Here is a 25,684-nt window from a genome sequence, read left to right as displayed (position 1 = left end):
GTAAACAAACATGCAGTGATCCCGGTTATATGAATTCCATTGTTCTCACATGCATTTACTTGAAATATACTGATATGCTCTCACAGCACACACAGAACTGGACTGGACAGAAGGTCAATGTATGTGGTACTTCATACCATGGAGGAGACACTGATGTTCAGTTTGTGGAAGGGTACCGTGTTACCTGTGAAAGTTCCATGGATGGAAGAGATTGCTAATGTATTGAAGAACTTGTGTCGCCACAAGGCCACAAAGCGCTATGGTTTCCATAATGTTCCAGGGTGCCGTTTCGAGGTGCGTGGTTGTAAGGCTGTTGGATGTAGTATGCTGTGTAGGGGATATTTTGGGTGGTGTGTGAGGTTCAAAGAAAGCTTCAAAGATGGTGCTGAATATGTTGTTGCACATAAGAAAGTGTGAGAATAAACATATTCATGCATACCTACTTGACAAATGATGTAGACATTTGCATCATAAGCTTATGTAGAAGGGTAGAGCTGGGTGTTTAGTGCCCTAGAGGAGTTTCAAGTGATTGCTGATTCTTTCTTATTCATGTAGGGATCAAGTTACAGACTGTGGTTATCTGCTTAGAGAATGAGCTTCAATAAGTTTATAAACGTATGAACAGCAGGATGGTTAAAAGAATCTTTCAGGATAAGGGTGGAGTTTCTGTTGAAGCAGGAGTGGTCCAGTCCCATGCATTGCCAGACGAGCAACCCACATTGCTTCAAAAGTGAGCCATCTGGCCACATGCAGACTATGTAATGATAGGACGTCTGGTGGTATGCACGTACACTGCATAGAGTGGGGAGCTGTGCGACAGTAGGATTCTGAATTCTCTGGAGGACTGACAACAGTGCTGCACATTATATGTGGTTGACATAGTGAAGAAGTTTAAGTATTATGGCAATGGTGACCCGAATATTTTCAAGGAAGCCAAGGCATGGGAAGATCCGCCTCATGTCATCATAAAGCTCTGCTTGGAGACAGATTATGCTGAATGTATATGCAAGAGGCTGGCTAGAAATCAATCAACCTTAAGTTGCAATGCTATTGGACTTGGACAGTGGCGGCCCTAGTTAAGGGTGATCATCATCCTATTTGCCTCAATTTAGAATCTTAATTTATGAAATATTTAATCTGAGATGGTTTATACAAAGCTGGATAGTCCATTATAAAAGTGACTATGTCATTCTTTATTTCTTACAAGCAGTGAAACACTTGATTCATATCCACTGCTCCATTTGAATCAAGTGTGGTTTTAATATCAATCTATGTGGCTTTCAGTGCTGCTTCACTTCCGCAGCCAGGACAAAATCCAGTGCATTAGGCCGAGACCAGGTCATTTTCTTCAATGAATGCAAACACTTGACTGAAAACAGATTTTTCAATGAGCTGGTGTACGAATGTATATAATGACCACGTTTTTACTTATGATGCTGCTGCTGCGCCACAGGCATTCATGGTATTAGGGAAGTCTTTAAAAAATTAAGGAATTAAAGAGGAGTAGCTAGGACAACAGACTTCCTACCCACAAAGAACAGTAAGTGAGAAGATGGATCAAGCCGAGTGACCGCCTGACCCTAGGTAAGTTTATTGGAAGAAAAACTACAGAGCCAACCAGAAAAACCTAATGAAGAAAATGTGCACAGCCTTTTCAAGATGGGCAAAATACTTGTGTGCTAACAAACCCTATATATTAATTGACCCAGCATATACAGATAGGCTCGGGGCTCTCATCTTGCACATGCTGTGACTGGAGGTGTTCTAAGGAGCTCTAACAATGTATGTGTACTTATTCTGAAAGTGCCATTTCAATCATACTGAAGAAGGAACTCAGGAAGGATGCTTAGAAATTAGTAGCTTTGGTGGAGTAGCACAGACTCCAACACTGATTGAGACTATAGCGTGCTGTATCAAGGGGTCACAGAAGGAAGGAAGAGGCTGACAACTGAAGGATGGATGTAAATGACCACAGTCTGGGTACCAGGAGAAGAAACAAATCCAGGGAATGTACCACAGCGATAAATAAAGCAGCCATTCAACTAACACTCGGGGTAAGCAACTGTCCAGCAGTCCTTCTGAATCCCTCCACAATGGATGGACTATTTTCCCCAACTTCATGTGTGTGAAGGTAAGGGGTTCGCTTTGGATTCTTCCTCTTGTGGCAGAATGAGGTCAGGCAGTTTTTACAGTTTCTTGATGATCTGCAGCATGATTCAAGCTGAGTTTGCAAGAAAGCATGATCAACCGCACCGGGGAATTCTGGCTTCCTAACTAATGCGCAGAATAATGACAGTCATCCCAGTGCAATCGCAGGGAGGTGTTACATCCCATATTTATTACATTTACATCTTACATTATTAATAACCTATTTTATATAGTTATATGCATTGAGGTCATTTATTTGAATTCATTGTAGTTATGCAAGTGGGAAATTGGGGTAGAATGTTGAGGGGTGGTTGAAACGGATACCGGTTAGTGTCAGAGAAACAGATGGGTATTCCTGGCTACTGCCGTTTACTCACGGAATAAATAAATAACTCTACTTTACCTTCAATTTGTGTCATGTATCCATACTGAACAGGAGGGCCTGTGCTCAAATGCACCCATCAGGCTTCTGGCTGGCAGAATAGGCAGGCCATTAAGTCTACCTAAGATCATCACAGCTTTAATCTCTGCAGGAGCAGGCCAAGTCAGTCCATCAGGGCTCTCAAGTCCCTGCTCTTCCAATCTTCCCCGACTGGAGCGTTCTGGATTTTTCTTGTGATGTCAGGTGGCCACAAGACACCAAGGGCCAATCAGGATCAACTGCCCTGCCTCAGCAGGAGCTACTCCAGGACCCACTTCCTTGAATTAAACTATAGTTGTAAGAGAAGGTGCAGGAAGATTGAGTAATTAAAGTTTGGATTGTATCTTCCTGCTTCAATAGGTATCAACATACAACTCTCGCAGGCTACCGCTAAGGAAAACACCTTTACACCTTTGCTGGTTGCCAGTAATGGACAGTACAATTCAAGTCCTTCCTACCAAGAGATTTATGGCCAGATTTAAATTTCAGTGGAAAAGGAAAATCTTCTATTTTCTGAAACTAAAAGATAAATCCAGTAACTGTATGTGCTATGTAAACGACCCCATAATATAACAAGGACCAGCTAGGGGCGATATCGAGGGACTCAAATAGTTGATGGGGGTTCAAGTAGAGGAATATGGATGATTTCCCACTGTACACGAGGAACACTCAACCCGAGCCCTGAATTCACTCAAAAGCTCCTGCTCCAATCGTAGATCATTGTAATTCACCCAGAAAACAGAAAGCTGATGCTGCCGCCACATACGGTCAACTTACCATACGTCTCAGTGGTGATCCGCCGCTGTGCATAGGTGGCCAGCCCCTCACTCAGCCACATCTCCTCCCACGTGGCATTGGTGACCGCATTGCCAAACCAACTGTGAGCGATCTCGTGAATGACGTCAATAATGAGGAACTCGTCGCTCTCCAGGATAGAGGAAATGATGAATGTCAGGCAGGGGTTCTCCATGGCAACAATGGGGAAAGATGGGGGTAGGAAGACGATGTCATACCTAAGGGGAAACAGCGGAGGGACAGCAAATGATTAGATGTATTTTTCACTAATGTAGGCTGTACAACATATGCTGTGCTTCAGAGAAGATCATTTAAATTACTTATCAACCACAATATTCCAGCAAACATAGTAACCTAGTAAGAAGCTCACAGAAGTCGTCTTTGTTAAAACGTTTTGGTGTCAGAAGGAGACAACACTGGGTATTTCTGGCTCAGACGTGTATGAAGTTAAAGATATATAAAATTGTTATTGGAGTACCAGTCTTCTGAAAACGATTAAGGGGTTTTAAACTTGACTGGCAGTGAAGGATTCTTAGGACAAAGGAGATAAGATTCTGGTTTGTTAGGCATCCGATTGCCTGACCCACTGCGTGTTGGGTATTCTGAAGTTGACCGACTTGATACAGAGGGAGGCGGAAACAGAGCATGTTCGTGTTCTGGAGATTGACGTTCACCTTAGGAGACTTTCACTGACTCTATAGTGAGATGGATGAAAGTCAGCACATTTGTAATTTGGAGGAGAAAGAAGACCTGTGACAGAGTTATCTTGAAGGTCTTTCTTATGTTACAGTCAAGGACAACTCTCAGAATCTAAAGACCTTGGTAAACTTGTGTGGTAATGAAACGTTGGCGCCAAGAGTAGGAACGCTCTGTCTGCCCCAGAACGATTCGGACAACAAACTGAACAGCCTCTTTAGATCACCACAAACATACAAAGAAAAACAACCTAAGCCAAGGAGACCTCAAACATGCTCTCAAACATTTACAGAATGAAGCACAGAACTAGGAGGACCACAACCTTTTCCTTACCCCAAGAGGTAAATCAATAATTATGTTTAGGCAGGAAATCAGTGTACCATATACTTCCACTTAATAAGAGACAATATGCCTGAGCAAGATAGCACGAGAGCAGATTTAATAAAACTGTTTACAGTACCCAGAGCAAGTGGCAGATTAAAGGTTAAGGTCAGGGTCTAAGGTTCTTTGATTGCCTTGGAATAGCAGGCAGCACTGTATTTGAGTGAAGTCCAAAACCTGTAAGTCCACTGGCACAGGTCATGTTTTCACCATCTGTTCTTCAGTTGGGAAATTCTCAGTTGACCCCAAAATGAACCTCAAAACTGAACCAGGAGGCCACTTCCTACCTACTTACTTACTGTGCAGTGGCTGACATGTGGCAGCAGGACTGTGAGACATTTTTACTTGAACCCTTGTGGCAAGTTTGCCCTGTTTGACTTATGGTCTGTCCAGACCCAAAAAAAGAGCCCCTTGAATATCTGCATATGCAGAACATGTGCAGGAAATCTGTCTGTAGTTTGTGTCTGTGTTTCACAGTTTGAATGGCACCGCAAGCTGGTGATATTACTGCAGGCTCTCGTCTGTGGATAGAACAGCCTGCACATTTCTGTGCTCAGAAAACCAGCCAACATTGCTTCCCTCGTTCAATGCAGGTAAAATGACTGCCTTCCCCTCTTCCAGTGTTGCTGGCTGTCTCCTGGTATTGCTCTTGGGATCTGTCTCAGACTTTTCTACATTCATAATTTGAATTGTCCAACTCAGTCTGACCCAGAATTCTCTGCTTCAAACCCCCCCAAAAACTGGAACCTAGAAAGGTATTACAGTTCTTCCCACAAGTGGGAAAGCTTTGAATTTAACTGTATGACTCCGACATTTAGCTGTCTCAGTTTCCTGGTCTGGCCACAAAGGAGGGGGGTACCTGCTGGACCCCTTGAGCCAGTGAGCTGTTTATCAGCTGGGTATAAAAGAGACTCTCAGGGGGGTGGAATTCCTCTCGTCTAATGCCCAGGACATAGGGTTGGTGTCTAGGACAATAAGTTTGCAGGTTTACTTTGTTTACAGAACAAGCAGGCTCAATCCCTAGCAGCTACAACCATTAGATGCTAGTTTACAGTACCAAAGAAGGTTTGTGGAAAGAGGACTGTTTGATGTCGCTGCAAGATATGCCTCCATATGTATAAGATGTACATAACGGCATATATAGTTCATTAATGCAAAGCCTTTACTATTAGGGTGAGTGCTCTAAGGAAATACAGTGCGCTTCAAGCTCAGTTTAAATTAATAAAAGCTGATTTAATGTAAAAAAGCTCGCTCAAGTTTACAAAATTTAATAATGCGTGGCCATTTATAATGCTTCCAGTATGCTCCTATGAAAATACATACAGAAGAATGGAATCAAGAATATATTTTTAAAGTAAGTAATGTAGCCAAAAAAGAATCCAGCTTTGCAGCTGAAATGGTCAGATAGTTTTACAAAAACTACAGTGTGCTGTTAAGGATAACTTTATGTAACGATTCGCTAAAGCAATAATTTATTAGACGTGTTTGATGCACGTCAACCTTCAAAAAAATAACATTGCAGAATCAGTGTGATAGCAATGTGTGCCATGTACAACTAGTATGGGCAAATTCAAAGCCAAAAAAGGGCACCTGCAATTCTATGACCTTGCATTGGTGCAAATTGATGGCCTCCAGGAAATAACAAGAGAAGCAGGCCTGGAAACCTTTGGGAGTGGAAGACTTCTGGAGGTGCCCGAATAGTTTTGAGAAGTACATTTTTGAATCTATACCTCTATACGGATATTGATCCACGTAAAAACCTGAGCACGTTCACTGGTTTAAGCTTTCATTCCTGTTTTTAATCAGGATAAATATAATAAATATTTCCCCCCTTGGAGAAACTCCCTCTCCCCCAGGAAAAAGGCTTTCCTCTTGCCAGGTGTACATTTGCGACCTTTTCCAGGGTGGGAAGGAGTATCCAGCTGGAGTGCAAATGTTGCTGGGCCTGCAACATCAGTGACAGCACTACCACCGAATACCACCCAGCAACCTCTGGCTTCTCCAAGCCCTCACACAACCCACTTCAATGCAGAGGGAAGTGGAAGAGCTCACTTATATGGCAGTGAATGTTTTCATACGCCGGGCCGCCCCAGGGGTACACCTGGGGTACACTTGGGTGCAGCAGAATCTTTTCCTTGGTGGTGAGGATCCGCAGTGGGCTTGCAACCGGTCAAATTCCATCGCATTCAAGGTACATGGTACGTTTTCATGGAGTCAGAGAAGTATATACCTTCCAAAGGTACAATCTGTTCCTCTTCTGCGTGTCTTCAGGCCTTCTTGTGTTTTATCCAAGACATCGTAGCTGTCAAACTTGACTCCTCAAGCCTACATATGTCTTTACATCCTTGCTTGTGTCCTCACCGCCCAACGTGTACACCATGAACATTACAAATGTTATCCCCATTCTATCGATATGGACAGTAATATCATAGCCTCCTTTGGGTGAATACCCGTCTATTGAATCCATTCAAAACAGCACCTCACACGTGCAGAGTTGGAGGATTCGGTTCGCTGGAGTCTTAGTTAGGAGATTCATGTCGGGAGTGCACAGTCCTCACCATGTGAGTTCAGAGCTTCCAGTATTTATATCCCAGCTGAGAGCGCTTCTGTGTGTAAATGCCGAGTTTCAGTTTCAAGCCATTGAACGGTAGTGGAGTGCCATCTAGTGGTAGACGGAGGATGAACACTTTTCCTGTTCATGATAATATTTGAACGAGCTAATGTCAGAGCTAGGTCAATGAACTTTCCCGGTTCTAGAGGGTGGGCCGGGTGGGCCAGGCCCACCCAAACAACAGCCTGACCCACCCAAACATGAGCCTTGGCCCTCGCAGTGAATCTGCCACCGATGTACAACAACAATAAAAACTGTTCAGATAACTGATGATTTACGATCCTGTTGCAGAGCAACCATTTGTCTGTTGGTAGTTTTTAATTGCAGATAAACTGAATTTTATGGGAATAGCTCAGTGGTTTACTACCTCTGTCACAGATATCCTCGTGTTACTTGCAGTTCAGAAGTTACTATCCTAACATAGGACAGTGACCAGTGAACTGGCACCAAAGCGCTGCATACAAACTTCACTTTTTTGTGTTGTGATATAGTTAGAACTTTTCCAGTCTTTCTTATTCTAATGTTATTAAAAAGAGTTTGTTCGGGCAAATATACATTTTTATCAGTAAAGCCAACCCCCAACCACTAGAGTACTCTTTAAATGCTGAGTTTGTGCTTCTCCAGACAAAACCGCCGTAAAATATATTGCCCACTAGTATGGATGACGTGATTTCTACACCTTGTAATCCTCATTTGTTTATGTGACATTCCGCGTAAACCGATTTATTGTCTCTGTATAATGTGTGCTGTTATGTAAAGTACTGTGACACCCTACACTCATATGAGTAGCGCTATACAAATAATGGAATGGATATGAGAGAGGGGCAACAGAGAGATGAGGGGCACTAGTGGAGGGTGGCAGTGAGGGAATCTGAGGAGGGGGTGGAGGGGAACTACAGACAGATGAGTGGCACTGGTGGAGGGTGGCAGTGAGGGAATCTGAGGAGGAGGTCATGGGTGGGGGGGGCTACAGAGAGATGAGTGGCACTGGTGGAGGGTGGTAGTTAGGGAGACTGAGGAGGAGGCCATGAGAGGGAGTGGCTACGGAGAGATGAAGGGCACTTTTGGAGGGTGGTTAAGTTATCTACAGAGAAAGAGGTCAAAAAAGAGGTCAAAAAGACTTTTGCACCAGCACTAAAGCTGGCCCTGTCATGGCCTTTCTGTTTTTGTTTATTTATTTAACAGTCAGGTGATTAGGACAACTGTGGAGCATACTTTAGCATGCATGCTAATTACATTTACTGCTATATTCAATGTTTCAAGTTTGAAGGTGATTTTACTATTATTTTTTACTGGGAATAATGAAAGTGGAACTGAATGGTGGCTGATATGGGTCTGGGTCCCAAGGTCAGCTGCGAGATAAGGTGTTATGGAGGGGGGTGGTAGAAAAGTGGATAATCAAGTCTGTAAGGGAGTGCGCTGCACAGTCAGGGGTCAAGTGGAGGTAGCAATGAAGAGGGTTTCTCCCTGAAGGCTCGCACAGAGGGAGCCCGAGTAGAGTCACTTGCTAGATACTCCCACCTTAGAAACCTCCTCTTCCTATCAAAGGGGCATTACATGGAAGAAAATCACTTTTTGAGAGTGATAACATTTAGAAAGAGACTTGGAAAAGAGTGTGTTTTACTGTACCTTGTAAGGCTAATGAGAGATAAAAGGAGGGCCCCGAAGCAGGCCTGGATAGATATATAAGCGATAAATCGGGCCAGCAGTGACCCACCCAAATGTACCCTTGGCCCTCCCAAACAAAACTTCCTGGAGCCGGGCCTGTTATCAGTAGCCTTGTCCAGTTTAGGATGCGAGAAAGGTTCGAGTAAACACGCCTCGAGTGTATTGCGAAGTGTACGGCCCGAGGTCAGTACAAGTGCAGCGGTAATGTCTTACCACTAGAAATGTAAAAGGGGACAAGCCTAAAATATATGTGGAATATCAGCTTCGGGTGCATTACATCGAGGACCGGTTAGGGAGGCCCCTGGATAAATCTTAGTGGGAGTAAACTAAGCTCTGTTTGCTATGCTAAACTACATTAATTTAAATCTCGCACCAGGCGATGCTTTCTATGGGAAGGAGAGTATCTTTTTACATTCTGAACCATGCAGAGGCAAGGCTAGGTCAGATTCCCATTGAGGGCGTAGTTTATTCCGAGATACAACGCAGTGTAGTGTGGCAGCTGTACATATCGTGTCAGTCTGCGCCCTGTATCAGACGGGAGACCAGGAGCAAGGGACCCAATGTGTCCAGAGTGGGAGCCTGCAGCCCTGGTGGGTGTAGACTGAACTAATATTGAGGGTCATCCCTTCACAACTGACACTCACCGCCACAAACTGTCCAGAGGGATCAGACCACGTCTTACTATGGACAAAGGGAGGCGTCCGCCCACACAGCACTCCCACCCCTCTAGAGCCTGATGTGTATCCCGTGTGTGTCTTAGGGGTGTAGCCGAATCTATCCAGGGCTCGACAGTGGTTACCCCGTAAATGCGTTTCTTGTGGACGGGCTCTCTCTGGGGCATATCTTTTAATAAACTGTAGGACCACCGATCATTTAAGTTTTTTATTGAGCCGGTTTATGTTCCAAGACCACACTCTCAGTGAATTCATGTTTTTGTTCCATATGGCTGTATGTGGATGACTCCGCCGTCTGACCTTAATGCTGGGTCTCCTTGGGTCAGTGTAGCTGGGACATGCACTCTTTGCGTCGATCGACAGCTCATCCACCTATCACCTCTCTGAGCACTCGCTGCCATGTATAAAAGAACATATGAACAAGGAACTTTACCCACTGTCCTTTTCCCTCCCCTCATCCTGCTACCCAGGATGTGCCAACCCTAACTACCCAACCTGCAGAGAGCCTGTCGCCCCAAAACCTGCATGGTAATATTCATAAGAGTGAGTGTCTCGGCCGCCTCAGTGTGAATATAGGAAAGGAAGGAAGGAAAAAGAGAAAATAGGGAAACAATGGTGATCACCCCAAGTAGCACAAATAAAATTGACACGCCCATTTGACCTTAGTATCATGTGTATAGTCCCGGCTGCAGTCCAGCCCCACTTCGGCACCTGTCCGGCACCCAAACATTTGCCCCGCAGCCTGCCTTCCATTTTTCACAGTTTGTTCTGGCGTTTCCAATACGCAATACCTCCTCAGGGTGTAACGCCCATGCTCGTGTCCTGCTCAGTCTCTGGGGTGGCCTCTAACTCTTTGCTGTGGTTGTTCCAACTGTTGCTCGTGACTCGATCATGCTTGCCCCCGTCCAGGACCACGGCGCCTGTTTCGGCCTGCCTTGCGCCATCCCTCCAGCCACTCTCATGAAGGGCCAGGTCTTAAACTCCGCTATCACCCGTAACTTTGCTGGGTAAAGCATAGAATCTTCAACAATGTAGCCTGATGATCCAGTGGAAATGTCATGACTGCCTTATAGCCAAGCTGATACATGAAAATATGCATATCATTGACCTAAAAGCGCAGGGAAGGCCTTAAGAACCTACTGATAGGCAATAAAGAGGACACATGTGCCAGGAATAGCCTGTATATGTCCTATTTTTTATAGAGAGCTAATCCGTCAACTAGTAAACACAACATTGCTGTTCACTAGTTATGATGGCAAAATAATCTCTGCCTAGTATATGGAAACAGCTAGATCTTCAAGGATTTCCTTATGCAGCCTTAGATCATTGAAAAGCAGTGTTCTGAACCTTTGATTCTACAACAGAGTAGGCATTTTGGGCCCGACATATAAACCAAGGCGATATTATCTGAACCATAGGTTTACTTGGTTTATGAGACCTGAACTGACAATAAACTTGGGCACTTTTTGGTAAAGTGAGGGCCTTAAACTGACTCTTCCACAAGGCTAACCAGGGCAGAGACCTAGGCATGCAAGGCACAGGGTCCCTTTGTTGTAGTCCAGCGAGAAACTGTGCCACAACTTTTTTAACAACGTGCAGCTGGTTCTTTGAAAACTCCACAGAACTCCTAAGTAGAACCCACTACAACTGTTGATCAGAGAGTTAATTATGGCTTGATTATGAAAGGAATGTAGCGAGCCTGTCACTGGTCCAAACAAAGATGTTGATGACCAAAAAAATAAGCATTTAAAACTCCTTCTCCCGATTTCTTGAGAAGCCATTCTACCAGTCTTGGGCTCTACTAAAAATCGCACTGAGGCGCAAAGGGACACTAAAGAGAAAGGAGAAAGGAGACCAAGCATCCCACCCAGCTCCCACAAAACACCTCAGCACTAACCTGAAGCAGTCAATACAGTAACATTATCATATAATTCTGATGATGCACCTCCATAATGTAGTGATTGACAGAGTGACAAACGTGTAGAATGCTCCTGGCGGAATTCGCTATTTATTGATGCTGTACCACCCCATGTTGCAGCATTACATGACTTAAAGCGGTTTCCAAGGGAATCCAGTCCTAACATAAAACATTCTACCACAAAGGTACTGAAACTTCTCATTTGTGTCAGTGCACATCAACCCTGGCTTGCACCTTCGGCTACTTCAAAACTGAACACTGAACAGAGCTCTGTTATTGCACCACAGTGGGTACGCGCTAGTCCAGACATCATGCCTTGATACTTTCAAACTGTCATCAACACGGTTTCTGGATCAGAACTACTGCGGCAACTGAGATCAATGCCCTGCAGCACTCCTCCTATTGTAGTACTCTTCCCCCCAACCTTCTCCTCCTCACCCCTCATTAGAAATGAGGTGCTGGCACTCCTGAGAAAGGCTAAACTCCAGCTTCCCAGCTTCCGGGCTGTCGCCCTCCTTTTTAGAATTGTTTGAACTATTCATCAATAATTGTATTAACTTCTGAAGGGACTGGTTCCATCCTGCTTTACTTGTGCAATTACAATACCTCGTCTTAAAATATATTTTCTACGATGTACACTATCTACTAGTGACTACCCTATTGCTGGACTTCCTCCTATGAACAAGGACATAGTTGTGACTCAGCTGCGAATCTATAAATATTGGAGCAGTCCACTGGCTAAACATCAGTCCGGCTTTCGTCTCTTGCCCTAATACACAGCATTGATAGTGTCAAACAAATCACGCATGAACACCAAAGTGCCAAGTTCATCCGCCTACATATGTCGTCATTGTTTGAAACTGTTGAAAATATTGTCTAACTGGACCAACTGGCTTCAGAGACAGAGGCGGACAAATGTGCACTGAATAGGTTTGTGATCATTCCTAGAAAATAAGAGCACAACCCTAAAATGTGGCTTTCCTTTGTTCCAATTTTCAACAAGATATTGAGCAGAGAAACAACGCTGAAAACGAAACTCAATGAAATAAAAATCAGCCGAAAATCTACAATTCTTCAGAGGATTTGAAAGAAGAGGTGCCTACTTAAAACTGGAATAACTGTTTGAATGCAGTGGTTACCTTTTAAACTGGCAAACTAGATAAAATCTGAAAAATTTGCTACAAGGCAAGGCTGGAAGAAAGACAATTCAAATACTTGCAGACCTCAATATGGAATTTAACTTGAATGCACTAGAATTTAAGAACTAAAAGTGTTGTATTGTGCAATGCATGTTCTATGGCTCATGCCTGGATCTTCACTGGATTCTGGAGTGTAGAATCCAGGGAAGATCAGTGCAGTTAGAGACTACAGAGGACCTGCATGTCCCAGGGGTTCTTCTGCCAATAAACGTCTCCTTTACTACTGAAGCTGGACATTGTCTCTTTTCAAAAGAGGCGACGAGCAGGAATTCTCGTACCAGAGTTCCAACCCCTGGGCCAAAATCAATGTGTTTTCAGCATCACAGACCACAGTCTAAGTTTGTGAAACTGATGCAAATTTTCGTAATTGGTGTAAAGGTACGTGATACTACTTCGGCTTTCAATCTACCGACAACTTATATTGTCACGGTAGGACATTTCTTCGTTGTGGAGGAGTTTTTTTCCCCCGGAGCGCTGGAGAAGCCTCCCTCTTCTGAAGTGACTGTGTTTTCCGTTCTCCACTCTGTTTGGTGTTTTGCATTTGCAGTTCCGCATGACTTGTAGTGAGGAGAACTACTATTTTGACCCGATTTTTGTCATCTGACTGTCTGGTTATATCTGGGGGTTTTTTTTGGGCCGCCTGGTACAGCGGTAACATTCAGGGTTTTTTCAAATCATCACCGCAACAAGCGTGTGTGCTTACAGATTGTTGAAGAGCTTTTGTTCCAACTGCTTTCACCATTCTGCCGGACGTCGCTTCTCCTGACACAAAGCATTGTGGGGTACGCTATGTTGTATCATGCACGGCGGCCATGTTTGGTGTGTCACTTTGTTTCTTTTCCAACCCCGATGATGCGGAACTGATGCCACTTCAACTGCGACTCTTATTTCAATGATTCACACATCTCTTATGCAACGTGTGGGCATCTATTGTGTGCATCCATGGATCAGTGACCCACGTACCTGTTTCAAGTGAGTTTTTGTGGTTCTGAATAACTGTAACAACTCCATCACTTATATTGCTATTGAAAACGATATGGGAACATCAGCATCATCGCTGTCAACGGTGACGACTATTTATTTCAGTTTATTGTGTTGCCAAGGGTTTCACTACGACGACGGTGTCTACATTCTTTTTTTTAATTTGTTGTGTTATTTTATCCTTATATTGAGCATAATTATATAATATCTATACTGCATTTTCACTTTTCTGCATTTTTTGGGGTTAAATTAACACATTTCGAATTCATTTAGTCATGGATACCACGTCTGTATTAGCCCCGCCTAAATTCTTACAAAATCCGGGTACTCCTCCAATGGCATGGGTAGACTGGCAAGAATCCTTCGAGACTTATCTCGAGGCAATTGGCGGTGAAACCTTTATAGCTTCACGCAAATTCGCTCTTTTAAAGCATAATTTAGGTGTTGAAGGCAGGAAAGTGTTAAAAACCTTGCCTAAACCTGCACTTGCTAATTCTACCAGCCGTGAGGGTGAAGAAACCAATTCAAATTCTGCTGAATTAGTTATTGATGAATACCTAGAAACATTAAAAGCATTAGAAGATAATTATGGCAAGAAAACAAGTTTAGTGGTAGAGAGAGACAAATTCTTTTCTAGGGCACAATTACCTGGGGAAAATGTTGAACAATACATAGCTGTACTGAGAACTTTAGCTGTGTCATGCAAATTTAAGGATCTTCATGAAGAAATTATTAGAGACCAATTTATTAATAGGACCAACAATGCCAAAATTCAAGAAAGATTATTAGAACTGAAAGACCCTTCCTTACAAAAAACCATTGACATAGCTAAAAGAGTCGAGAACACTTCTTGATATGTCAAAGAATTAAGTAATGAACAAACCAAAGAGAAAGGTTTTGTATGTGCTGTAAATCGCAAAAACAGAAATTCGAATTAAACTCCTAAGAATCACAATGAAATTACTAAACCACAAACTAAATCCAATTCGTTTAATGAGAGAAGTAACACACAATATTTCCCTTGAGCAAAATTTTCCAATGCTAAAATGTCTTTCGATTTAAATAAACGCTCCTGTCTTAGATGTGGTAATTTTAGACACTCCGCAGAAAATCCATGGTGTCCTGCCACTAATGTTTCCTGTTTTAAGTGCAACAAGCTGGGGCATTTTTTCAAAAATGTGCAGGTCTGGAAATCATGAAACATGGAAACGTTCTGTGAATGTAATTAAGGATAATGGTGAAATATCACAAAGTGAGAGAGATAGTGACGTGGAAGTGTTAGACATATGGGACAATGAAGTCAATGAAGTGTCTGGTACGAATCAACCACCCAAGTGTGTTCTTTCTCTCAACCAAGTCAACATATCCTTATGGGCTGATTCATGTTCTCCTTATACTATTATTGACAAAAATGTTTGGGAATCCACTGGTAAATGCAACCTTATTTAATCTGATATTGAACCGGTGGGATACTGTGGCAACAAGCTTCCTATGTTGGGATATTTTATGGGAAACATTGTATATAAAGACAGATACACGCAGGCCAAAATGTGTGTAGTTGAAGAAGGTAGAGCTTTATTAGGGTGGCAGGAACAAAAGAAACTGGGAATAATAGTCAATCCAAATCATCCAGACCAAGTTCTTTGAACTCAAGACAGAACTCAAGACAGTCTTAATTCCAAATGGTACTTGAAATATCCCCAAGTTATTTAGTCCCAAACTTGAATGTTTGAACAAATTCGAACACCGCATTGTATTAAAAGCCAATTCCATTCCAGTAGTTCATAAAGTTCGAAATGTTCCATTTATTTTGCGACCACAATTGAAAATCGAATTAGACAGGTTATGTGATGCAAAAGTCATTGAGCCTATGGAGGCTTCAGAGCGGTTCAGTCCAGTGGTTTTGGTGCGCAAACCTAATGGAAATTTGCGCATGTGTTTGGACTTAAGAGATCTAAACAAGAACATATGGGTTGATCGTCACCCTGTGCCACGCATCAACGAAATGATAGCCACAGTCAAGGATGCTAAAAACTTCTCATCCATCGACCTTTCAAATGCCTACCATCAAATAAAACTACACCCCGACTCTCGTCATCTTACTTCATTTATAACAACTGAGGGAGCGTTGCAATTTCTACGAATGCCCTTTGGGCTGGCTTCTGCGTCAGCAGTTTTTCAAAGATTGAGGAGTAGCATCTTGAAGGGCATCAATAAGATGTTAGTTTTACAAGATGATATATTAGTTTGGGAAAATAATTAATTGGATCATGATATTATATTGAATGAAGTACTGAAGAAATTACAACTTGCTGGTTTGACTGTATCTGCCGAGAAGTGTAAATTTTCAGTAACACAGATTGATTATTTAGGACATACTCTTTCTGCAGACGGGGTCAAACCAAAAAAGAACTTACTGCAAGCTATCGAAAATGCTCCACCACCGTCAGACAAAGAACAATTACGTTCTTTTTGCTGGGGTTAGCGGAGTACTACTCTAAATTTCTAATTCATTTTGCGTCTAAAGTACATTGTTTAAGACTCCTCATGAAAAAAGGTGTCAACTTTGAATGGAGCTCGAAGTGCCAGTCAGCTTTTAACAGTATAAAGAATGACATTGCCAAAGCTGTTGCTTTAAAACCTTATGATCCACATACCAAATCCATCATAGTGGTAGATGCTAGCGCATATGGATTGGGGGCAGTCCTCATGCAGAAGGGAGACAACACTGAATGGGTGGTAGCTTTCGCCTCTCGAACTCAGAGGGGCGGAAGCTACATATTCCGTTATTGAAAAAAGAAGCTCTTGCTTGTTTCTGGGGCATTAATTACTTCAAGATATATTTATGGGGCACGAATTTTGAGTTAAGATCTGATCACAGGCCATTAGTAGACATTTTCACTATGAAAGGAGCTGGAAAAGCCACACCCAGAATAGCCAAATGGCTGTACAGATTACAAGAGTACGATTTTCACATAGTGTATGTACTCGGCCTCAAAAATGTCAATGCAGACTGTTGGTCTCGTCTGCCAATGTCAGAAAATGCCAGTGAGTATGACATTTATGATGATGCAGAAGAATAATGGTTAGTGGCCACGGTTGGGGAGTCGTGTAAAGGTGCAATCAGAGTAGAGGAATGGAAACAAGCCACTTTGGATGATGTCACATTACAGCATGTGATTTGTTTGTCAAAATGTTTCAATCGTCACTTATTGGTTGACAAAGATTTGATGGAGTACAAAATGGTGTGATCCTAGTTATCCTTTGAGTCTAATTCTGGATCAGTTGGTTGTACCCATGGGATTACGCACTAGATTATTAGAACTATTGCATGAAGGACACTCAGGGATGTTGTGTATGAAAAGGAGGGCAAGGGATGGACAACGACCTTGAAAGAAGTGTAAGGAACTGTGTTGCATGTATGTGTAGGGACAAATCTCTTGTATCCCGGGACACTACCATTACCCCCACCACTCTGCCAGAGAAGCCTTGGCAAAAACTTGCTATGGATATTTGCGGTCCATTTAGTGTCAATGGAATTGCAGGAAAATATGTCCTAGTTTTGATGGACTACTATACAAAGTGGCCTGAGGTGGCTTTTGTGAAAGAGATCAGATCCTCCAATATCATCAGCTTTTGTGAAGAAATATTTCACAGGGTAGGTTACCCTGAAAGTATCACCAGCGACAATGGTCCACAGTTGATAGCTTCTGAATTCCAGGAGTATTTGAAGGTGTGTGGGGTGAAGCACTGTACAACTGCTGTTTACAACCCAAGGGAAAATGGTATGGTTGAAAGGTTCAATCGGGTTTTAAAGGAGTGCATACAATTAGCTGATGCTGATTGTAGAGTCGCTGTTAAAAAGATGATTTGGAGTTACCGCAACACGCCTCATACTGCTACTCAAGAGACTCCTTTTAGTCTCTTGAAGGGACGTATGGCGTGTAGTAAAGTAACACCTGATTGGATGTGTAGAGCAAGTTCACAACACGTCTCTAAGGATGTATTAGAACGCAGGGTTCAGGATTATCAACGCAAGTACACCTTGAGACATAATGACAAAATTAAAGGTTGCGTTCGCAAATTCAAAGTTGGTGACTGGGTGAGAACTCTTCTGGTGGGACATCAAAAGGCAGGCTCATCCAGATGGTCCAAACCCAAGGAAGTTTTGAAAGTGGTAGGCAATTGTATTTTGTTGAATGATGGATGGAGGTGGAATACCAGGAAAGTTACTTTGTGTAACGATTTAGAATGTGACATCTGGTTGAATAACAAAAACAATAACAGCATTTCTGCTCACGGATGTCCTAATGTTAGTAGAATGTCTGGACACATTACTACAGACAAAGTGGTCACCAGTACTTCCTCAACTAAGAGAATGTCCGATCTTGCTATCTCCAAACCAAAATGGCATAATGATTATATCTGTGCATAGTACCACATGTGTATATTCTTGCTGTGCATAGTTACACAAATGTTATATTGCTTGCTTATATTCATTTTCTGTGGATAGTTCCATATATGTTATATTGCTAGCTTATATTTATTTGCTCTTTCTTGTTTTTTTTTGCTTCTTCTTTCTTTTATTATTTTGTCAGGGGGGGGGGGGGGTGTTGTTTTGTGCAATGTATGTTTCATGGCTCATGCCTGGATCTTCACTGGATTCTGGAGTGTAGAAACCAGGGAAGATCAGTGCAGTTATAGACTACGGAGGACCTGCATGTCCCAGGGGTTCTTCTGCCAATAAACTTCTCCTTTTCAACTGAAGCTGGACATTGTCTCTTTTTAAAAACTAAAAGATTGCCTTAAAATTGCACTGGTCTTGTCTGAAGTAAGGGAAAATGTAGATATGTCGCTAAATTCTCTTTTCTCCGGGGATGTTAGAAACCGCACACTTCTCTTAAAGTTTTTTTTCTTTTAATCTTGTCTTACCACAAAGAAAAAGGAAATGATTCAAGAGAAACGTAGACTCGACAGGAGTAAAGAAATTGAAAAGTAGTAACAGGATTAAACTGACTGGAAGTATAAAATTTGAAATGACTGATGGAGGATCAGATGTTCTTCTCTTTGCTGAGATTTAAATAAATACTTTTAGGACTCCCTCTCTTTGGGTTGGACTACGATTTGGTTTTATTAAAATTATTTTTTCTACTAGCAGGATCTCGATTAATCGTCTCCCAGAGAAATAGGAAACATCAATGTTGAGTCTGAGCATATTAACAGGATGTGCTGAACTGCAATAAGCCAAGCAATTGTCCTCAGGTCAAAACATTCTTGCTTTATGAGCTTTACGTTTGCAGTGTCCTTGTGCTGCGTTGTTTGGTGGCTCTAAAAGGACTGTAAGGTAGGTTTACAGTAGTCTGAGACCACACCAGAGAAGATCTTATTTACTGTGTTCATGACATCGCAACAATCATCTGATACTAATTCAATGTTATAATCAGGATATACTGAAATATTTACCGCAAACCTCTTTGATGTGGTGGTGGTAGGAACCTCAGTGAGCAGTTATGTATGGGTAGACTTCAGCACGACTACCCACATGCGCCCATATGTGTTTTAAATGGCAGTAACTGTAGGCCAGCATGTTTATCAAACTAAAGAAAGTAGTATTGTGTCTGTGGACAGACCTCCAGTCATCCACAAATCAACGCGCATTGCAACACTTTCTCTTTCTTGATCACTCCATCCCCCATATTCAATTTCCATCTCACCTTCCCCAGATGTAGGGACCATACAGCTCCTCTGCAGCACTCAGCCAGCGCTCCACCAAACCAGCCAGCTTGCTGGTGGCAGTCTGCAGCAGGCAGGGCTCTGCCCACACTCTGCTCCTGCACCAAAAGAAGATTACATTTTACAGAAATAGATAAATACCTTTTTCTTGCAGCATTTCACACAAGAACAGGTTGTAAACACCTTATAATTATTGAAACTAGGATAAATTGCTTTCATTCATTCCCAGCTGCCGCCCTCCATGCATGCAACATTCAGGTCACACAAACAATAGGCCCACTCTAACCATTGTTGCATACAGTAGAACTGTGTCAAATTTCGTTAGCTAAAGAAAGGAGTTCTTGGAGGTGCCTAACCAATTAGAGAACAATGTATAGATAATTTCAAAACAAAGTTTGGTGGGTCCTTTTGCACTGAGAACGTCAAGCGTAACAACAGCCCTGACCAGTGCTAGCTCATGGGAGAGCTGCAATAGACTAGAAAGGGACCAGGCAGAGGTCTTGAATCACCCAGATGCACAGCAGTGGCTCTCAGCTGCCCTCGCAAACCACTGTCCGGAGCTCTGTACATTTCACTTTTGCAACAGTATACTCGAAAATAATCAATATTGCTTTCCTTATCATCTACCCTTCACTCTTCCGTTATCTTCTCTTTACTGGTTGAATTTAGATACCGTAAGCTTCTTAAACTAGGACACTAACAACAACTCTCTCCACTCCTTCTGCCAGCCCAACAGCTTACCACAAACTGCAGGGCTCACACAAGGAAGACACATTCTTATGTAGTTACCTAGGCCCGATGTCAGCAGGTACAATATCCCCGGCGGCTAAAGCCACAAGATATGCTGGAACTGGGTAATCCATCTGAAACTGGTAGATGCCCTCGTCCTGTAGGTAGGTACTCCGGGTGGCACTCATCAGCACCTGGATGCCTTCAGGAGCCTGAAAATCACACAAAACGTAGGTCATCTAAAACAAGGCACGTCAGGCTTCAACAGTTGTACATCAAAAGGAGGTCAAAGACAGGTAGTACTTGTCATGGAATTATGTTATAATCTCGAGGAAAGGGCTGAGACCCAATCATAATTTGCTAAATGCAAGTCATAATCTAGAGGAAAGAGGGACTTTATCAAGCACCTTCATTGTTATTCAGTCTATGGGAGGTAAAAGTACCAGAGATTTGAGAGCCAACTTGTCAGCATTGGCTCCATGCTTGGAGCACTTTAGGGTAATATATTCCTGAAGCAAGATTTATTCTCTACCACAGGGTCTGGAGGGAATCGTTCTACCGTCACGTGTGATGGAAACTTTATTCAATGCTCAACTGGTTCTGAACACAAGCTACAAGGAAGATGAACAAACTGCAATCTCTGTTTTCCATGTATTACTTTGATGGTATTTCTTCCAGAGGTCTCTGTTGTTTGACTAGGTAATAAAGTCAGGTTCTTGCTCAAGATCAAAAAAGATCTCATCAGCTGCGGAGGTTGTGTTTTCCAGTATTCAAGCCCTGCTGTTTGGTGACCCGTCTATGTTAACAAGTTCTCCGTGTAGTACAATTTACTTTGGGGTTGAAAGCCACAAACATGTAGGGTAGGTGGACTGGAATACATTCACTTGACTAGGTAGAAGACCGTGTGCACAGAAATGGCAGCTGAAGTCCGTTTGACAGCGCACAACATACGTCCCCTCTCCTCAATTTTACAGGAGCGTCCTACAGCTGAAATGCGGCCATGTTAGATCAATACAGGTTATCTGCTTCTACCTGTACTAGAAGTCCTACCCCCCCACAGCATTACATGTTCATATTTTATTTATTCTCAGCCACTGCAAGAGACGCGATTGCTCTTTGACTAGTCAAAGTCCTGGCACTTACCTTAACCGTAGCAGAATATGTGCTTTTAACTGCCGGTGTGTCGAAGCAGGGGAAGAAGGATCGGTTACACACGGAGTGGCCTTGGGTAAACACGAACAGTTTAGAGTTGCCGTACGTGAGCTCTGGATCCAGCCACCAAATCTAAGGATGACAAACAGAAATATAAAGCATTTTGAGTCTCCCCCTAAAGAGCTGAATAATCACCGGTCAAGCCAAATCACTGGTAGGAAAGATACAGAAATGATAGCGATGGCAATTGCAGACGATGCCGAACACTAGCAGCAATTATGCACTCAAAAGAAGAACCATCTACTTGCGACATACATATTCCATAGGCTTGCTTCCATGATAAACTAATTGCACAGCCATGGAGCATTGCTGCAATTATTAAACTAAATCATCAGGTCTGGCACCGAGAGGGCTTAAAACCTTCTTTCAAAAAAGGCAATTTATTGTTTTATCCCTTCGCCCTCTCAACCCAAGTAACCCTCCTGATTTGTTCCAATATATTTATCTCCAAGTTATAACTGCACACCTGGCATAAGATGTCATTATCCTGCATTTGTGCTGCTGAAATTACCATCTGGCTGAGAAGAGAAAAAAATGAATTACCAGTGCCATACTAACCAGAGTTCCACCATCACGATGCCATCTCATGGATACATGACTGCTTAACAATGAAACCAAACACAAACGTAGTGGTCTCTGGTGATCGATCACAACTCTGAATCAAGGGACTCAGACTGAAATCAGTGGAGCCTTGTTTTATCCTTGTCATGTACAGCACTGAGCTAGGCTTCAAGATTGAGTTTTGACATCACAGTTAAATACTGTGGTCAGCTCCTGCCTCTTCCTTCTCAAAAGCCTTGCTTTTCCATCATTCCGTATACAGTGTTGGCTATTCTCATCTTAGTTCACAGCAACCAACCACCTGAAATCCTGCTAAAAAGGCCATGCTCACATACCTCCAACTCTCCTCTTTGGTTTCTTTCTTGTAGCCTCCCTCTACTGTTTTACACATGCTTTCCACTGTCGGAGCCTTTTTATTCAACTCCAAAAACTTGAAATACATTCCATAACAACTGCTGAGATCTGCAGACAAAAAAAACTTCCAATAAATTACTTCTGAGTGGTAGGAAAAGACAGAGTTTGGTTCTTTCAGCCAACCTGTGTATCTCACAATCCAGTCCATCCAGTTAATTAACAACTCTTTGAATTTCAATGGGAGTCAAGAACTGCCTCGCTGTGCCAGACTGTAATTCCATCCTAATGAGATATAACTAAGCCCTGAATGTTCATCAGGACAGCCACCACATTCCACATTACCTTTGTTAGAAAGCTTTAAAACCTTCTTGAAGAACTATGATGGACGAAGTCCAGTAGGAATGGTGGGTCAGCACGGAGAAGGGAATGGAGTCCATGCATACACAGTACTAGAGCTACCCTTACATCTACCTTGTCTTTACTTCTAAACTTTGGAAATCAATCGCCAAGCACTGAAAACAGCTACAACGTAAAACCTTTAACACTGAACTAAATTACTAAGAACAAACAGGCAAAACGGACATCTGTTCACAAGCTTGAGTCTAACAAACAATTTAAAAAATCAGGGTTACATGTAACATATGTGGGCACCGGTGTTCTCAGAATTAAGAACATGGACATAAATGTGTTTGGAAAATGATAACCCCCTTCTTAGAGGGTGAACCCTTTGTTTAATTTCTAACAATGTCAGGGTGATCCATCCATTTCATTTATAGCAATGTGTCAAAATGGACCACATTTAAGGGGATATGACTGGAAAAAAAAACTGGAGACCAGGAGGTAACCTCCTCTGGCCATGAGAACATTTAGAAAAAATGTGGAAAGTGAAGAATAATTTTCGCCAATTTTTCAAAGTTGCAGGACGCCGACTAACCCAACTCAGACGTTTTTATAGGAAGGTACTGGAAATGAAAAAAAGAAGGGGACGATATTGTTCCCCACTAATGTGCAGGAAAAGAAAAGTTATTAGATCAGCAGGAACCCATCTTCATAAAGTAAAAAACAACTGAAGTAATACAGAAGTAAGCATGACTGAATTTTACAAATACAATATTGCAGTACTGATGCAAATTTGATCACTGACACACGTGGCAGATACACCAGCAATTTTTCAATTTCCAGCAGGGTGGTGCTGTTCTGCTGAACCGAGAACCTTCCCACTGTTAAAAGGAAGACAACTAACTGCCACCACCGGACAGCAAGAGAAATTAAGACACATGCCTGCTGCAGATCTCTCCAACAGAGAGTAAATCCGTCGCAGTCAAGACCAGAGAGCTCAGTGCCAGAAAAAGGAGTTCAGTGTACTATGACCCAAATACCACAGGCTGTAAAGTGTTTGTTTAGAACGCAATCACTACCACGTAAATCGAAAAAAATGAATAAGGAAAAAACACAGGTTGGGAACGTTTCCCGCAGACAAATGAAACTCCATGGGCCAAGGGTTTATCCAGATCCTGCTGAGCCTTGTCACAATTATCTTTTTCCCGTCATTATATACAGCTATGAATCGAAAAGCCTCAAGTTTCGCTGATTAGCTGTTTCTGTGTTTTCGTGTTAGAGATGTCAGGAAGGCAGTTAGAAACTTCAACGACACAATATTCAACAAAGTGAGAATATTAAGACATTATTGCATGGCCCATGACCAGGACTAGAGCATCTGGCTTCTCTGCTGTGATCCACTGGTGCTTCTTGTCATTAAAATCCCAATATCAGTTTCCGTGATTATTGATCTGAATGAACGCTCTTCAAAAAACAATATTTCAGGCATGCAAATGGAAAGTGTTGATTGAAAACCAACCTTTGCTTTTCAACATATTGAGTTACAGTGTATGTCAATTTGCCCTGTGTGCAGAAACAAGAGGTTCAAAGGCCAAATGGGCAGTTAGGGCTATCACAATGACAACAGTTCTCACCGAACTGTATGTCAAGTCCAGATACATATATGATCTGTATGTCTTTAATGCCAGTGTTAGGGGATCCAATGCAAATATAGCAAACACGCACACTCTACACCTTTTGGATATTTTCAAACATTTGTGAGCACATTCCCAACAATCATCCCACAGACTCAAGTTACAACCTAAAGGAAGAAACAAACACTTGTCAACCCAGTTTTCCCGGGGAAGGAAGAAAGAACGAACCAGGGTATCGGGGCAGGTGAGGAATCTACGGGGCCTGCAAACCCCGAGCACATGGATCTATCTATGCCCTCCTCACTTTGAATACATCGTTATCCAAGATCTTTCTATTCATGCAAACAAGTGTGTGCAAGATGCGTCTGATCATATATATATCTCCGATCAGGAACGCGAGATCCAACCTCCATCGAAGCGCTCAAGAAACCCAGATGCAACATCGTTTTTGAATGGTTACTTCTGTTATCTCACGTTCTTCACAGTCACTGATCCTCTCTTGATTAGTTTGTAACTCACCAAACATTAATTTAATTATTTACATGACGCAACAGGTCGACACATCTCTCTTTTTTGTATTCTTCTTAGGACTACTCCTGATGAAGGGTTATGTAAAACCCGAAATGCATTGAGTATACTTCACGAGTCCTTGGCTTGATCACTTTGATGAATTTCATATCCCGTGAATAAAACGAGGAATATGACAACAATGAACAACTTGTTATTTTACCTTTGAGTTTGAACAATGTTTATTCTGCAACTTCGTTGCAATTTCGGCTGTGCTTAGAGGGACACTACTCAACTCGATTAGTGCATTCTTCATTTGTCTACACGTCCTGGTTTAGGTGACGTTCACCTCTAAGGCACGCCTCATCCTGTCTACATTTGTATAAATTCAGGTGTGCGTGATTTTGCATACATTGTTCAACTTTATTCGCTAAACCACTACCACAGCACCCACTTTACCATGGCTTAGCGAGATATCACGAACTTGACTGATAAACGTGCTGACACGTTCGCATTTGGCGAGGATGAAGCACAGAGAATCTATTCACTCATTGGAGAGATTGAATCAACCACTTCTGGGACCGGTACCGCACAGAGCAATATTAAACAACTTCTTTATCTTACTAAACGTGAAATCAATCAGAGACTTCACGCTAGCACCCTCATATAAATACCATCGCGCTCAACGCATTCCGAGAGGATTAAGAATTTCTTTGAAGCCATCACTATGTAAGAACGACCCAAAATTCATTGAAAGATGGTATGGCATTCTGAACAAGTGTTCACTAGACCTTATTTATTGATTATTGAGGAGCTCTCTAATATCTTGGAAGAATTGAACAAGGAGATTGGGCAACTCAAACAGGAATTATCCACGAAAATTTCTGCTGAGGATCTCTCACAAACATTAGCAGATATTAATGAACAACTGAAAAGACACACACAAGACATCAATGAAAGAAAATTGCGCAAATTTCGCAGGGACACCATAGACTACAAACCGGGAGAAGTCTAGAACTGGGCTGAAGTCTATGCACGCAGACGTCAAAACAGACCTTTTGGCAAAACCTCTGATACGGACACGTCGCCAGCTTCTAGTGATTCAGAGAACATCAGGAACAGA

General features: G+C 42.4%; 1 protein-coding gene across 1 annotated transcript in view; it reads right to left on the bottom strand.

The window, feature by feature from the left end:
• RNPEPL1 (arginyl aminopeptidase like 1) overlaps window positions 1-25,684 on the bottom strand; it is a 132,927-nt gene that overhangs the window by 63,774 nt on the left and 43,469 nt on the right. Inside the window, exons 2-5 of the mRNA XM_085635624.1 lie at window positions 21,098-21,238; window positions 20,015-20,166; window positions 19,207-19,323; window positions 3,347-3,582 (exon numbers count right to left, since the gene is read on the bottom strand). Coding sequence (XP_085491750.1) covers window positions 3,347-3,582; window positions 19,207-19,323; window positions 20,015-20,166; window positions 21,098-21,238 — 646 coding nt within the window. The remainder of the gene's footprint in view (window positions 1-3,346; window positions 3,583-19,206; window positions 19,324-20,014; window positions 20,167-21,097; window positions 21,239-25,684) is intronic.

The sequence above is a fragment of the Triturus cristatus genome, chromosome 11, assembly GCF_964204655.1.
Source record: "Triturus cristatus chromosome 11, aTriCri1.1, whole genome shotgun sequence".
NCBI classification, from domain to species: Eukaryota; Metazoa; Chordata; class Amphibia; order Caudata; family Salamandridae; genus Triturus; species Triturus cristatus.
Note: the sequence above shows the minus strand (reverse complement) of the source record. Positions and strands in the feature narration are given on the sequence as shown.